Genomic DNA, 15,961 nt, shown 5'->3' with positions numbered 1-15,961 from the left:
ATGTCTGCTGCCAGGACAGGGACATGTCCCAGCTCCAGCTCCTGTGAGGGACCTTCCGCAGGCTCTCCAGGGAGCGGTGGATGAGTCAGCGCTCCTGGGATGGGGCTCTGCCCTGGGCTAAGGCCCTTTCCCAGCTGCTGCTCCCAGCACAGTGGGCTCTGTCACAGAGGCTGTTTCTTTCCCTTCCTGACACAGCCCCGGTGCAGTCCCAGCCCCCTGGGTCTTATGGCACCGGGGTGACTGGACACTCTCACCTCAGGCTTTTGGATGTACCTGTCGCAGCACATGCTCAGTGCTCCTGGTCCACACTCAGAGCTCAAGAGGTGAAAAACTGTTTGCCCCACTACAACCAGCCCTGTCCTGTGATGTTCTACCATTGCAGTGCTGTGACACCTGCAGCAGAGCCGTCCTTCATATATGGTCATGAACGGCACTGGAGAAGTTCATTGGAGGACTGGGCCCTGTCGGAGGGGAGATAGCTCCCGATAATGTCTTAAAAGGTGCTGCTGCTTTGATTGGCTCCTCCAGTAACCGGGGGGCATCTGCAGAGATATATTGCCCTCCGTCATCATTGCTCCGACGAGTCCCTGGAGCTGTGGCAGGGGGATATGCCGTCAGGGCAGGAGGCTCAGGATGGGCACAGAGGGACTGCTGTCCCCTCAGATGCTGTGGCTGCTCCTCTGGATACAGATGTGCAGGAGTAAGTGCTGACTCCCTTGTCCCACCACCCAGGGCCAGCGGGTACCAGTGTGGTCATGGGGATCTGTCTGGGAATGGGTTTTCTTTGCAGGTGCTGCTGACACAGCGGGCAGAAGGTGCTCAGTTCCACAGAGCCTATGCCTTTCCCTGTGCCTGTCTGGGTGGGAGACAGTATCTCCTTTTCCGGGGCTCCAGTGTTCTGTGTCTGGCTGGATTCACAGCCCCTCTGTCCTGGGGTACCTTTGGGGACCCCTTGTTACCAGCACCCTGGCTCTGGACCAGTGGTGGCCTCACTGGCGATGGCAGCACCCAGAGATCCCCAGGGCACTGCCAATCTCTGGGCTGCCCCAGAGGGTTTGTGTGCTGCTAAGCACCTCATGTTCCAGGAGAGCCCTGACCCCACAAGGGCACAGTTTGTGGCCCCAGAGAGAGAGAACGGGGACATCTGCAGTAGGGACATGTCCTTCTGGGGGGACATGGCCCAGGGCTGATGCCAGGAGACAGGAGGGGATGTGGGATCCTCTGCATCATCTCACTGGGAACAGGGAACGCCCTGGGGATGGGGTTGGTTTGAATGGTGCTGGGAGAGGTGTTTTACAGGGGAGGCTGCAGCCCTGGGTACATGGGGCTGTTCAGGGGGTGCTGGGCTGGGGGCAGCGGGTGCCAAGTGCAGAGCTGGGCAGTGTGTGGGTGGGCATGGGTGGGGGCCAGTGGCCAGTGGGGTGGAAAGAGGTGCCTTGTGTGGTGGGATGGAGAGCCTGCAGGGGTGAGGGATCCCACTCTGACACCCACAGTGCTGGGGCTTGACGCTAATCTGACTGGTTCCGTGTCAGTGTTTGAAGGTGCTGCGGAGGTGAGGCTGGCGGATGGCGGCAGGCGCTGTACTGGGAGAGTGGAGGTGAAACATCAGGGACAGTGGGGGACCGTGTGTGATGACTACTGGGGTATGAACGATGCAGCAGTGGTTTGTAAGCAGCTGGGCTGTGGGTCTGCTGTTGGAGCTCACCAGTACGGACACTTTGGGGCAGGATCTGGCCCCATTTGGATGGATAATGTCGGCTGCAACGGCACTGAATCTACCCTGTCTGACTGCAAACAAAGAGGATGGGGTGAACATAACTGTGTTCATGCTGATGATGCTGGAGTGACATGTTCAGGTAAGGGGTCAGCCTGTTCCCACCTTTAGGGGATGGGATGGGGGAAGGGACCTGGCTGTGCCATAGGGAGCAACAAAAATGCTGGATCTGGGCCCAGTGATGCTGAACATGCTGCTGAGATGGGACTGTCATTGCTGGTGTAACTGGTCCCTGGGGAAAGCTGTGACATCCCTGAGGGGACAGGACCCCGTGCAGGCAGCGCTGACCAGCTGCCCAACCCCTCCTGGTTGCCCGCAGCTCCCCACACTGACCCATGAAACAGGCTCTTTGCCAGCACTTACTGACTCTTGTCTGTGCTGCTGTCACCCTGTGAGGCAGCTGAGGCCAGGGGGACATGCGGGTCTCCTGTCCCCAGCCTGGCCATTGGCCTGGGACCTGTGCACCCCTGGGCAGAGCACAGTGTCCCTGGATGAGAACATCCCCCTGTAGCAGGCAGCGGAGGGCTCTGGAAAGTGCAAATCATGATAAGAGCTGCTCCAATTCTGTGCTCTGGGACATCTCCCACCTAAAAAGAACCTCCCAACACCCAAGAACACCCTGGGATCAGAGTGAGCCTCTGGTTGCAGCAGGTGATGATGGTCCTGCCTGGCCCGAGCTCTGCAGGGGCTGAGCAGCTGCAGCTTCATCATCATCTGGGCCAGTTCTCCTGGATCCCAACGGCTCACAGGGCTGCGGTGCTGGGGGAGCGTGCCGGGCAGCACAGAGGACTTTGTGTGGGACCCTTTGTCTGAGCACACCTGTGGCTGTGAGTGTGTGGCAGACACACACCTTGAGTGCTCTGGTGCTGTAGACAAGGGGAGGAGGAGCCTTGGATGTGCTCATGGCACCAAGACTCACTCAACAGCTTCCTCTGGCATGTGCAATGTGCAGTTTGGCCATGGTTTGCTTGGGGGTGATGTGGGATATGGGCAAGTAAATGCCAGAGGGCTCTGGAAGCTCACAGGTTTTTTGGTGTTTTTTTCCAGGATTTGTCCGTCTGGTGGACGGGAAGAGCCGCTGCTCAGGACGTGTAGAGATCCGTGATGGGAAGCAGTGGAAAACTGTCTGTGGCTCCCGCTTTGGCCCCAAGGCTGCTGAGGTGGTGTGCAGGGAGCTGCGGTGCGGCGTGGCCCTGCCTGTGTCTGGAGGAGGTCACTTTGGAGAAGGGGCTGGTCCCGTGTGGGATGGAGAGCTGCAGTGTGTGGGGAATGAGTCCCGCCTGTCCTCCTGCCCCACGGGGTCGTCCAGGGACCAGGCCTGCACCCAGATGAACAGCGCTGCTGTCAGCTGCACACGTAAGGACTCAGGGTGGCCTGTTGAACACTGGGATGAAACCTACACTAAGGAGAGAACAGTTTGGGATTGTGAAGACAGGAAACTGGGGCCTCTGTTCCCACAGGCTGGCAGAGACTTGACCCTCCTGGGGATCATAGACAGGGGCAGGACTGGGCTGATGCCCAAGGACAAAGAGGGGCCGTGGGCTGGGAAGGCTCCCTGGGATCAACATGTTGCTCCACAGGGGACACACAAAGGCCTGAGATGATGAGCTGGGAGGTGCCCAGGGCAGACTGTGGCCCAGCTGAGCTGGGGGCCCTGGGAGAAGCAGCAACGTGTACTTGGGGATCCCTGGGGACAGGTCTCTTCCCAGGGTGCTGGCTGGGGAGGAGTGGGTGTTCTAGGTGGGTCTGGGCCAGGGGCAGGTTGAAGGGTCTGCAAGGGTAGAAGGATGTGCTGAAAGCTCTGGGACCATAAATGACCCAGTAGAGCTGCAGCTGGACACCACAGTCTTGCACCATCCATGTGGATAGAAAGGACCTCTGCACCACATTGGGGACAGCCTGGAAGGGAGGGGTTCCCATCCTGACACTCACGGTGCTGGGGCTTGGCGCTGATCTGACTGGTCCCGTGTCAGTGTTTGAAGGTGCTGCGGAGGTGAGGCTGGCGGATGGCGGCAGGTGCTGTGCTGGGAGAGTGCAGGTGAAACATCAGGGACAGTGGGGGACCGTGTGTGATGACTACTGGAGCATGAATGACGCAGCAGTGGTTTGTAAGCAGCTGGGCTGTGGATCTGCTGTTGGAGCTCACCAGTACGGACACTTTGGGGCAGGATCTGGCCCCATTTGGATGGATGATGCCGTCTGCAACAGCACCGAATCTGCCCTGTCTGACTGCAAACATGCAGGATGGGGTGAACATAACTGTGCTCACATTCTCGACGCTGGAGTGACATGTTCAGGTAAGGGGTCATCCAGTTTTCACCTTTAGTGGATGGGATGGGGGAAGGGACCTGGCTGTGCCATAGGGAGCAACAAAAATGCTGGATCTGGGCCCAGTGGTGCTGAACATGCTACTGTGCTGGGACTGTCATTGCTGGTGTAACTGGTCCCTGGGGAAAGCTGTGACATCCCTGAGGGGACAGGACCCCGTGCAGGCAGCGCTGACCAGCTGCCCAACCCCTCCTGGTTGCCCGCAGCTCCCCACACTGACCCATGAAACAGGCTCTTTGCCAGCACTTACTGACTCTCATCTGTGCTGCTGTCATCCTCTGAGGCAGCTGAGGCCAGGGGGACATGCGAGTCTCCTCTCCCCAGCCTGGCCATTGGCCTGGGACCTGTGCACCCCTGGGCAGAGCACAGTGTCCCTGGATGAGAACATCCCCCTGTAGCAGGCAGCGGAGGGCTCTGGAAAGTGCAAATCATGATAAGAGCTGCTCCAATTCTGTGCTCTGGGACATCTCCCACCTAAAAAGAACCTCCTAACACCCAAGAACACCCTGGGATCAGAGTGAGCCTCTGGTTGCAGCAGGTGATGATGGTCCTGCCTGGCCCGAGCTCTGCAGGGGCTGAGCAGCTGCAGCTTCATCATCATCTGGGCCAGTTCTCCTGGATCCCAACGGCTCACAGGGCTGCGGTGCTGGGGGAGCGTGCCGGGCAGCACAGAGGACTTTGTGTGGGACCCTTTGTCTGAGCACACCTGTGGCTGTGAGTGTGTGGCAGACACACACCTTGAGTGCTCTGGTGCTGTAGACAAGGGGAGGAGGAGCCTTGGTTGTGCTCATGGCACCAAGACTCACTCAACAGCTTCCTCTGGCATGTGCAATGTGCAGTTTGGCCATGGTTTGCTTGGGGGTGATGTGAGACATGGACAAGTAACTGCCAGAGGGCTCTGGAAGCTCACAGGTTTTTTGGTGTTTTTTTCCAGGATTTGTCCGTCTGGTGGACGGGAAGAGCCGCTGCTCAGGACGTGTAGAGATCCGTGATGGGAAGCAGTGGAAAACTGTCTGTGGCTCCCGCTTTGGCCCCAAGGCTGCTGAGGTGGTGTGCAGGGAGCTGCGGTGCGGCGTGGCCCTGCCTGTGTCTGGAGGAGGTCACTTTGGAGAAGGGGCTGGTCCCGTGTGGGATGGAGAGCTGCAGTGTGTGGGGAATGAGTCCCGCCTGTCCTCCTGCCCCACGGGGTCGTCCAGGGACCAGGCCTGCACCCAGATGAACAGCGCTGCTGTCAGCTGCACACGTAAGGACTCAGGGTGGCCTGTTGAACACTGAGATGAAACCCACACTGAGGAGAGAACAGTTTGGGATTGTGAAGACAGGGAACTGGGGCCTCTGTTCCCACAGGCTGGCAGAGACTTGACCCTCCTAGGGATCATAGACAGGGGCAGGACTGGGCTGATGCCCAAGGACAAAGAGGGGCCGTGGGCTGGGAAGGCTCCCTGGGATCAACATGTTGCTCCACAGGGGACACACAAAGGCCTGAGATGATGAGCTGGGAGGTGCCCAGGGCAGACTGTGGCCCAGCTGAGCTGGGGGCCCTGGGAGAAGCAGCAACGTGTACTTGGGGATCCCTGGGGACAGGTCTCTTCCCAGGGTGCTGGCTGGGGAGGAGTGGGTGTTCTAGGTGGGTCTGGGCCAGGGGCAGGTTGAAGGGTCTGCAAGGGTAGAAGGATGTGCTGAAAGCTCTGGGACCATAAATGACCCAGTAGAGCTGCAGCTGGACACCACAGTCTTGCACCATCCATGTGGATAGAAAGGACCTCTGCACCACATTGGGGACAGCCTGGAAGGGAGGGGTTCCCATCCTGACACTCACGGTGCTGGGGCTTGGCGCTGATCTGACTGGTCCCGTGTCAGTGTTTGAAGGTGCTGCGGAGGTGAGGCTGGCGGATGGCGGCAGGTGCTGTGCTGGGAGAGTGCAGGTGAAACATCAGGGACAGTGGGGGACCGTGTGTGATGACTACTGGAGCATGAATGACGCAGCAGTGGTTTGTAAGCAGCTGGGCTGTGGATCTGCTGTTGGAGCTCACCAGTACGGACACTTTGGGGCAGGATCTGGCCCCATTTGGATGGATGATGTCGTCTGCAACAGCACCGAATCTGCCCTGTCTGACTGCAAACATGCAGGATGGGGTGAACATAACTGTGCTCACATTCTCGACGCTGGAGTGACATGTTCAGGTAAGGGGTCATCCAGTTTTCACCTTTAGTGGATGGGATGGGGGAAGGGACCTGGCTGTGCCATAGGGAGCAACAAAAATGCTGGATCTGGGCCCAGTGGTGCTGAACATGCTACTGTGCTGGGACTGTCATTGCTGGTGTAACTGGTCCCTGGGGAAAGCTGTGACATCCCTGAGGGGACAGGACCCCGTGCAGGCAGCGCTGACCAGCTGCCCAACCCCTCCTGGTTGCCCGCAGCTCCCCACACTGACCCATGAAACAGGCTCTTTGCCAGCACTTACTGACTCTTGTCTGTGCTGCTGTCACCCTGTGAGGCAGCTGAGGCCAGGGGGATATGTGGGTCTCCTGTCCCCAGCCTGGCCATTGGCCTGGGACCTGTGCACCCCTGGGCAGAGCACAGTGTCCCTGGATGAGAACATCCCCCTGTAGCAGGCAGCGGAGGGCTCTGGAAAGTGCAAATCATGATAAGAGCTGCTCCAATTCTGTGCTCTGGGACATCTCCCACCTAAAAAGAACCTCCCAACACCCAAGAACACCCTGGGATCAGAGTGAGCCTCTGGTTGCAGCAGGTGATGATGGTCCTGCCTGGCCCGAGCTCTGCAGGGGCTGAGCAGCAGCAGCTTCATCATCATCTGGGCCAGTTCTCCTGGACCCCAACAGCTCACACGGCTGCGGTGCTGGGGGAGCATGCCGGGCAGCACAGAGGACTTTGTGTGGGACCCTTTGTCTGAGCACACCTGTGGCTGTGAGTGTGTGGCAGACACACACCTTGAGTGCTCTGGTGCTGTAGACAAGGGGAGGAGGAGCCTTGGATGTGCTCATGGCACCAAGACTCACTCAACAGCTTTCTCTGGCATGTGCAATGTGCAGTTTGGCCATGGTTTGCTTGGGGGTGTGTGAGACATGGGCAAGTAACTGCCAGAGGGCTCTGGAAACTCCCAGGTTTTTTGGTGTTTTTTTTCCAGGTTTTGTCCGTCTGGTGGACGGGAAGAGCCGCTGCTCAGGACGTGTAGAGATCCGTGATGGGAAGCAGTGGAAAACTGTTTGTGGCTCCCGCTTTGGCCCCAAGGCTGCTGAGGTGGTGTGCAGGGAGCTGCGGTGCGGCGTGGCCCTGCCTGTGTCTGGAGGAGGTCACTTTGGAGAAGGGGCTGGTCCCGTGTGGGATGGAGAGCTGCAGTGTGTGGGGAATGAGTCCCTCCTGTCCTCCTGCCCCACGGAGTCCTCCAGGGACCAGGCCTGCACCCAGATGAACAACGCTGCTGTCAGCTGCACACGTAAGGACTCGGGGTGGGGTGCTGAACACTGGGACTGTGCCGGGGGCTGGGGACAGAGCAAGGACTGTGCTGGGTGGGTGTTGGACAGGAGGGATCATGGGACAGCCTGCAGCATGAAAACCATGCAGAAGGAGAAGAAAGGCCTCTGTCCCTCTGACCTTTCCACCACCTACCAAGGGTACAAAAGCACCAACCCGCCCTCTCTGAATGCTTCTTTGTTTCTGTCTACTCTCCCATGGCTGTCCTAGGAGCGCTGTACCACTGAGGCCCCAGAGGAAGGCAGGACAATGGAGGAGTTTCCCTTGGTTGATGAAGACTGGGTTAGGGAGCAGTTAGACGATCTGGACATCCATAAATCCATGGGTCCGGATGGGATGCACCTATGGGTGCTGAGGGAGCTGGCTGAGATCATTGCTGGGTCACTCTCCATCATCTTTGCCAAGTCCTGGGAAACAGGAGAGATGCCTGAGGACTGGAAGAAAGCAAATGTCACTCCTGTCTTCAAAAAGGGCAAGAAGGAGGACCCGGGGAACTCTAGACCGGTCAGTCTCACCTCCATCCCTGGGAAAGTAATGGAACAGCTTATCTTTGGTGCCATCTCAAGCCATATCAGGGATAAGAGGGTCATTAGGGGCAGTCAACATGGCTTCACCAAGGGGAAGTCGTGCTTGACCAACCTCATTGACTTTTATGAGGACATAACAAGGTGGATGGATGATGGCAGAGCAGTGGACGTGATCTACCGTGACTTGAGTAAAGCATTTGACACAGTCTCCCATAGCATCCTCACAGCTGAACTGAGGGAGCACGGTCTGCAATGAGGGTGACAGAACACTGGACCAGGCTGCCCAGAGATGTTCTGGAGTCTGCTACTCTGGAGACATTCAAAACCCAGCTGGACACCTTCCTGTGTAACCTCATCTGGGTGTTTCTGCTCCAGTGGGAGGATCGGACTGGGTGATCTTTGAGGTCTCTTCCAATCCCTGACATTGTGTGATTTTGTGATTCTCTCCTCCTCTGTCCCCAGAGTACACAGGGTTCAGGCTGGTGAACGGCAGCACAGCGTGTGCGGGGAGGGTGGAGGTCCAGGTGCTGGGGCGCTGGGGGACCCTCTGTGCCTCCCGCTGGGATCTCTCGGATGCCCATGTTCTGTGTCATCAACTCAACTGTGGGTTTGCTGAGTCCATTCCTGGAGGAGAGCGTTTTGGGAGAGAGACTGGCCCTGTCTGGAGAGACTCATTCCACTGTGACGGGACTGAATCTGACCTGGGACAGTGCCCAGTGGCCACCCTGGGGGCCTCCCCGTGCTCCCCCGGGAACAACGCTGCTGTCATTTGCTCAGGTGAGTGCTGGGAAAATGGTGCATTAGCTCTGTTTCCCTTTGTGTGAGACATGGCCACCCAAAGCAGGGGTCCCATGACAGCACCAGGCTGAATTTCTCCCTGGAGGATCCCTGGGGGGCTTTCCCTGCTCTGCTCTGGGAGAGCTGAGGTCTGAACAGACACAGACACCTGTCCCCAGGGCAGCGCCTTAGGCCCTGGTACCACTGCCCGGCCCGGGTTCCATAGGATGAGCCCAGGACAGGCTGGTGGGGCTCTGCTCCATCCCTGTGGCTGCAGACAAACACATCCCGTCCCCGCAGAGAGCCCTGCAGAGCCTCATCCCACCCCCCCGCAGCAGCAGACCCGATGTGAGCTGCAGACAGGGCCTGGGCTTTGCCCTCGCTTCTGGGCAGCACAGGGCTCGCTCTCGCCCTGTTTGGTCGGACAAGCCCCCTTGCCCTCCTCCCTGGAGGCTGCCGTGCTGCCCGGTGCCGCTGATGGCTGCGGCTCCTCTGCTCTCCCCAGGCCCAGCCGACCCTGCGTCCCTGCGGCTGGTGGGCGGCGGGAGCCGGTGCGATGGACGAGTGGAGATCTTCCAGCGCGGGAGGTGGGGCAGAGTGCTGGATGACCAGTGGGACGTGCGGGAGGCCAGCGTGGTGTGCCGGCAGCTGCGATGTGGAGAGGCAGAAAAAGCCTACAGCCCCCCAAAGCCTGAGCGAGGGACGGGCCCCGTGGGGCTGCGAGGGGTCTGGTGCGCAGGGCACGAGGCCAGCCTGACCCTCTGCAACACCTCCCTGCCCGGGAGTGCCCTGCTGGGAGCGGTTGTGGAGGACGTGGGAGTCATTTGCTGGGGTGAGCGGCGCTGCACGAGCCCCCAGATGATGGGGTGGGGGGGCAGCCACCCCCTGACAGCTCCTGGGCTTTCTCCCCACTGCAGGGAGCCGGCGGGTCCGGCTGGTGGACGGGCCCGGGCGCTGCGCAGGGAGAGTGGAGATCTACTTCCAGGGCAGCTGGGGGACCGTCTGTGACGATGGCTGGGACCTGTCTGATGCCGCCGTCATTTGCCACCAGCTGGGCTGCGGAGGGGCGGTGGAGGCGGCCGGCTCTGCTCGCTTCGGGGAAGGCTCCGGGCAGATCTGGCTGGACGGTGTGAACTGCTCCGGGGCCGAAGCTGCTCTCTGGGACTGTGCTGCTGGGCCCTGGGGGCAGCACGACTGCGGGCACAAAGAAGACGCAGGCGTCATGTGCTCAGGTGTGTGCCGGGAGCTGTGCCGGGATGGTTCCCAGGAGGCTGGGACGCAGGGAAAGCTGGAAGGACCCACCACTGCGCCCAGCCCTGGCCCTGAGCGCCCTGAGCACTTGCCCGGCCAGCAGGGCCAGGAGCAGGCAGAGAAGGGCCCCCAGGATGATGCAGATGATGGCCAAGGCTGTCCCTGGCTGAGCCCCTGCCTGAGCCCGGCCTACAGACACCCATGCACAGGTGCCCTCAGTTCACTGGGGTCCCTGGGGAGCTCAGTGTCCCCCAGGGTGAGTGGGGAGAGCAGGGGCTGTGTCCATCAGGGACTTCTCTCTGCCCTGGGTGCAATGCGGACTTGCTGGCCCTGCCCTGCCTGGCCGGGGGCCTGGGGAGCGCAGGAGTGTCCTGGCTCCCACAGCCCCACACCAGCCTGTGCCTCTTGCTGCCTTTCCTCCCAGAGTTCGTGGCCCTGAGGCTGGAGAACAGTGACGGCTGCTCCGGGCGCCTCCAGGTTTTCTACAACGGGACACGGGGGAGCATTTGCTCCAACTCGGTGACTCCTGACACGGTGTCGCTGGTGTGCAAGGAGCTGGGCTGCGGGGACGGAGGATCCCTGGAAGCAGGCCTGCCCTATGGCAGGGTGTCTGGCACTGCCTGGCTGGATTACGTGCAGTGTGAGAAGGGAACCAGCTCCTTCTGGCAGTGTCCATCCACCCCCTGGGACCCACAGTCGTGCGATGACCTGCGAGAAGAGACCCACATCACCTGCAATGGTAACTCTGAGCCACTCGGGCACCAGTGCCACCCCAGCTTCTGCTCCCCTCTGGGCATGGCCAAATGCAGAGAAAGAGCTTGGAGGGGTTTTCGTTGCCATGTCAGACTCTTGTGCTGCTGGTGGCACAGATGTGACCACAGTTTTCAGTGTCCCACATGTCCAGCAGCAGTTGCCACCCCACAGTGCGTGGGGGAGGTAGCGACATCTCCAAGTGGTCTCAGCAGAGACCAGAGAGGGTTCAGAGGAGCCTCCCCTCCATGGACACCCTCCTGCTGCTCTGTGACCAAGATGGCACACACAGGCACAAGCAGAGCTCAGCCCCGCGCTCTTCTGCACAATCCCCCGAGCCAGTCCCTTTACCACAGTGTTTCCTTCTTCAGGGGGACGCCCAGAAATGCCCCCAGAGCCTTTGGCCCCGTGCCCCAACTCCAGCAGCTGCACAGGTAGGGAGCTGCTCCTCCATGTGCTCCTCTTACCTGGCTCCTCCGCTGTCTGAGTGCCGTGGGAGCTCTTTGCCTTCTCCAGACAGGGAGAAGATCCGTGCTGTGGGAGGCGAGGACGGGTGCTCGGGCAGAGTGGAGCTCTGGCATCGCAGCTCCTGGGGGACAGTGTGCGATGACTCCTGGGACATGCAGGATGCCCAGGTGGCGTGCAGGCAGCTGGGCTGTGGCCCCGCGGTGTCTGCCCTGCATGATGCTGCTTTTGGGGTGGGCCAAGGCCCCATCTGGCTGGAGCGGGTGGAGTGCCGGGGGACGGAGTCGTCTCTGCAGGACTGCTGGGCCCGGCCTGGGGACAGACGTGCTTGCCGGCATAAGGAAGACGCTGCTGTGCGCTGCTCAGGTGAGCGGGGGGCTGGGACCCCTTGGTCAGGTGTTGGCAGGGAGCTGGGAAAGGCCTTTCACACACTTGGTCCTGGCACAGCCCCTGAGCTCCTGAGAGCAGGAATGTTCCTGTGGGGGGCAGCAGCCTGGTGCCAAGCAGGGAGCAGCCTCGGTGGAACTGGGTGTCCTTGGGCCACTGCCCGTGGGGCCCTGCAGCTCCAGGACCATCCATCCCCCGGGCTGCCTGTGCCACCCTGCCCGCCGCCCAGAGCAGAGGCCCCGGGCCCTGTCCTGGGTCCCTTTCTAGCGCTATGGGAGGGGCCATTAGGCTGGGATGTGTCATGGACACTACAGACACACACCAGGGTGTTGCAGGGGAGGCTCCCTGGTACGTGCACTCCCACCCTCTCAGCCCAGCTCTCCTTTTCCTCCTCTGCAGCTGCGCCCGGGACAGCAGCATCCCCACCCCGAGCAGGTAACTCGTCCTCCCCAGGGCTGGGTATCCCAGGGCCAGGCTCTGACCCACAGTGGGGTGCAAGGGGCTCCTTGCTGGGGCGTGAAACTCCCAGGAGGAGGCACTGGGGTGGTTGTATGGGGGTTGAGGAGGGGGTGAAATTCACTCAGCAGGGTGGAAACTTCTCCATCACTCACCCCCCTGCTGCCTTGTGCCATGGGGGTCAGACCATTTTGAGAGGAAATGGCCTCAAGTTGGCCCAGGGAAGGTTCAGATTGGATATTAGGAAAAAAATTGTCACAGAGAGGTTTGTGAAGCAGTGGAACAGGCTGCCCAGGGAAGTGATCGAGTCGCCATGCCTGGAGGTTCTTGAGGACATGGCTTAGTGTTAGACTTAGGTTATGTTTGGACTCAATGATCTTGAGGGTCAGTCGTGGTTGAGACAGACAAACGATATGGACCAAGTTCTTCCAGGATGAAAGTAGTAGATGCCATTTATTGCCACAAGTGCATTTTTATACAGTTTTACCAATTCATGTGTCTCTTCACTATTGGTTACAAGTTACAGTAGTAACATCTCATTGGCTATTTTTGCTCTCATCAACGTTACTCTTCTACTCCCTTCTCTCTCACGGGTAGATCCTTAACATCTCCAGATACTCCTTTACTCCCATCTTTCTCATGGGTGGGCCTTCATATCTTCAAGGCTGATTTCTGTTCCCATGCCCTTCGTCAGGGAATCCACGGACCCACCGTAGTCCCCCACAAGGGTCTCTTCCAACTGAAATGATTCTATGATTCTATGACTGGTGCTGCCTCCACCTCTCCCAGGGCTGGTGCTGTTCTTCCATGTTCTTGCCCATGCAGATCCCACCTGGGGCCATCCAACTGTCAGTGGGAGAATCTCAGTGCCTGTCATCATCTGCATCATCCTGGGGGCCCTTCTCTGCCTGCTCCTGGCCCTGCTGGCCGGGCAAGTGCTCAGGGCCAGGGCTGGGCGCAGAGGTGGGTCCTTCCACAGAGCTCCCAGTGATGCCTTCTGGAAGGGCTGGGGGTGCTGCGGGGGGTCAGTAAGGGGCACAAGCAGAGCTGAGGGGAGGAGACTGTGTGCTGCCACCTGCCCCATGCACCCCCTTGACTGTCTGGTCATAGGGCACCAGCAGCAAAGGGTGGAGAGAGGTCGGAGCAAGAGATGGACCAAGGAGAGACAGGGCAGAACAGGACTGTGGGAGATGTTATCCTGGGGGAGATGCTATCCTGTAGGTGATGTCATCCTGGGGGAGATGTTATCCTGGAGGAGATGGCCAAGGCTGGCAGTGCTCTGGGTGGTGCTGGAGGGCTCTCTGGGGCAAAGGAGAAGACGGGAGGAACACAGGGCAGCAGGGCCCATCTCCATGGAGTCAGGCCCCAGGCTGACCCTCTGCCCAGCCCTGCCTGCCCTTGGCAGGGCAGGGGCCCTGCTATGGACTCATGGGGCAGACAGGGGTCGGCTCCAGGTGGAGGGGAAACACAGGAGCTGCTCTGGGGTCAGACAAAGGGGTGACCCAGGGGCCAGAGGCACTTGAGCACTGTCTCCAAGGGGCTGATGTGAGGGTGATGCTGCCCCAGATCTTCTCCACAGTGATGTGGCCCTCACTGGGGATGTGGCAGCTGTTCCTTGACAGCACCCTGGGGCTGTGCTGTTGGAGTAGTCCTGGGCTGGGCCAAGGAACAGGTTTGGGGAGCACAGTGGGGTCCCATTGCCCTTCTGCCTGTCCCCATGCCAGCTCTGCCTCTGTCCCCAGGTTCCAGGACAGCCCAGGAGCTCTTCCGCGAGGCCGTGTACGAGGAGATCGGTCACAGCCCAGCGTGGGAGAAGCAGGCAAGGTTTGGTCGCTCAGGTGTGTGTGGGCACATCTGTAGGACCCTTTCCCCTGGCCCCTCCCCAGGGCTGATCCCCTGAAGCCCCCAGCCCGTGGTCTCTGCAGTGCTGGGGTTGTGTGGTCTGTGGGGAGAGCACCCCAGCCCTGGGCCCAGGAGAGGAGCTGCCTCCCAACCCGCTTTGCCCATCGCAGCTGGACAGCCCCTCTCTTCCTGCCCCTGCACTCATTGACGAGTGAGGGAAGAGCTGTCCTGGGGAAGCTCTGGGAGAACCTTTGAGACAGGACTTGTCCCAGGGAGCAGGGTGAATTCCCAGCCCTCCTTCCCATGCAGCCCCAGCTCTGTGGGTCCCCCTCCTCAGCAGTGCTGACCACAAACCAGGTCAGTGGGCTCGTCCTATAACTTTCACTGCACATCTCTCCAGGCTCCTCCTCAGAGCAGTCTCTGACCCATCTGCAGCCCTACCCTGGGCACCGAGAGGAGGAGGATGGTCTGGGATCAGCACCAGGTAATGAAGCAGGAAGGGGCTGATCTGCCTGCAGACAAGTGAAGGACAGAGGTGTCACTGGGTGTCACCGTCAGAGATGAGGAGGACCTGGGGGTCTCCTGTGCTGCTGCCAACACCAGCGCCTCCCATCCTCTGCTCTGCAGGATGTATCTGCTCACTGTCACCAGCTCCCCTCTCTCTTCAGATGTTCCTGTTCTGCATGGGGGTGACCCAGTGGATGTCTATGATGATGCCAGGGAGGTTTCTGACCCTGGGGAGGACGATGCCCCTGGACAGGGAGCTTGGGAAATGCCCAGGGTGCCAGCAGAGGGAGCAGAACCCAGTGATGCACCCAGAGGTGAGAGGGAAACTCAGTGCTGCTGGTTCCTGGGGTGCCATCCCCACTGCCACCCTGGTCGCTGCTGCACTGAGACCTAAACCTCCTGGGAAGGGGGAACCTGCCCCAGGAGTTTCCCATGGAGGGACCGAAGGGTGGGAGAAGGAGCTGAGTGTGGTGAGGAGCAGGGCGGAAGGTGATGCACAGACCCCATGAGGTGAGCTGCAATGTCCCCCATTGCTGCTTGCAGGGGGCAGCCTGTGCTCCCAGAGAAGTGCCGGGGTCCCTGGAGCTGAAGGAGACACCGTATCCCTGTCCCCGGGGAGCATGGGCTATGATGACGCTGAAGAGATCTCTCTGGCACATCTGTGACACACAAAGGCTGTGACAGAGCTGGGCGCACAGCAGCCCCTGAGCCCCCGGCCAGGAGAGCCCGTCCCTGCTGTGCAGGTGGGTGCAGCCGGGAGGGAGGAGAGGTCCGTGCATCTGGGAGAGCCACGAGCACCGGGAACCGCCTCCCTTTGCCCATGGGCAGCACAAACAGCACAGAGTTTCCTCTACTTTCCCCTTTTTTCCACTGTGTATCATATTTGTTCTTATTAAAAGTGTCGGTGGGCTTTGACTTGGAGCTGGTTTGTGTCTGCCCAGGCATCACGAAATCTTCCTGAGTTTGATCAGGGGCAGCAGAGACCAAAAAACACCCCTGGGGTGGTTTCCATCCTGTTTGCACAGGCAGTTTCTAGCCAAAATGACTCTCTAACAGGTCCCATGATGCTCCCCAGTGCCCATCTCTTCACCCCGAGATTCCCCAGCTGCTCTTTCCCCCAGGCCCTGCCTGGGCCAGGCTGGTCCCACAGTGCAGAGGCCATGACAGAGCTGCTGTGCCAGGGCAAGTCCTGGCTGCGACCCCACAGATGTGAGCCCCAAGGTGATCACCGTGCCCTTTAAACTCCAGATGGCCCAGAGGGGATCACACCCCAGCTCGCCTCCCACAATGGTCAGCAGGCAGTTGTGCTCCCCAGTGCCCGGCACAGGGTGCGGAGCCACTTTCTGGGACACGCAGGGCTGGGGTTCCCTCTCCTCTGGCTCTGCCAAGGCCCTAGTCTCC

The 15,961-nt window shown here is 60.0% G+C and overlaps 1 protein-coding gene across 1 annotated transcript; it reads left to right on the top strand.

Annotated features, from left to right (window-relative positions):
* Positions 1-998: 998 nt before the first annotated feature.
* On the top strand, positions 999-14,111 carry LOC308043846 (scavenger receptor cysteine-rich type 1 protein M130-like; the record flags this gene model as incomplete). The annotated part of the gene is made up of 14 exons (XM_080350162.1): positions 999-1,149; positions 1,533-1,856; positions 2,822-3,130; positions 3,748-4,071; positions 5,037-5,345; positions 5,963-6,286; positions 8,588-8,902; positions 9,414-9,734; positions 9,820-10,362; positions 10,578-10,892; positions 11,420-11,734; positions 13,037-13,174; positions 13,954-14,049; positions 14,098-14,111. The coding sequence occupies 14 exons, from the start codon at positions 999-1,001 to the stop codon at positions 14,109-14,111; spliced, it is 3,798 nt and encodes a 1,265-aa protein (XP_080206288.1).
* Between the last annotated feature and the right edge of the window lie 1,850 nt (positions 14,112-15,961).

The sequence above is a fragment of the Nesoenas mayeri genome, assembly GCF_963082525.1.
Source record: "Nesoenas mayeri genome assembly, chromosome: 9".
Taxonomy (NCBI): Eukaryota; Metazoa; Chordata; class Aves; order Columbiformes; family Columbidae; genus Nesoenas; species Nesoenas mayeri.
Note: the sequence above shows the minus strand (reverse complement) of the source record. Positions and strands in the feature narration are given on the sequence as shown.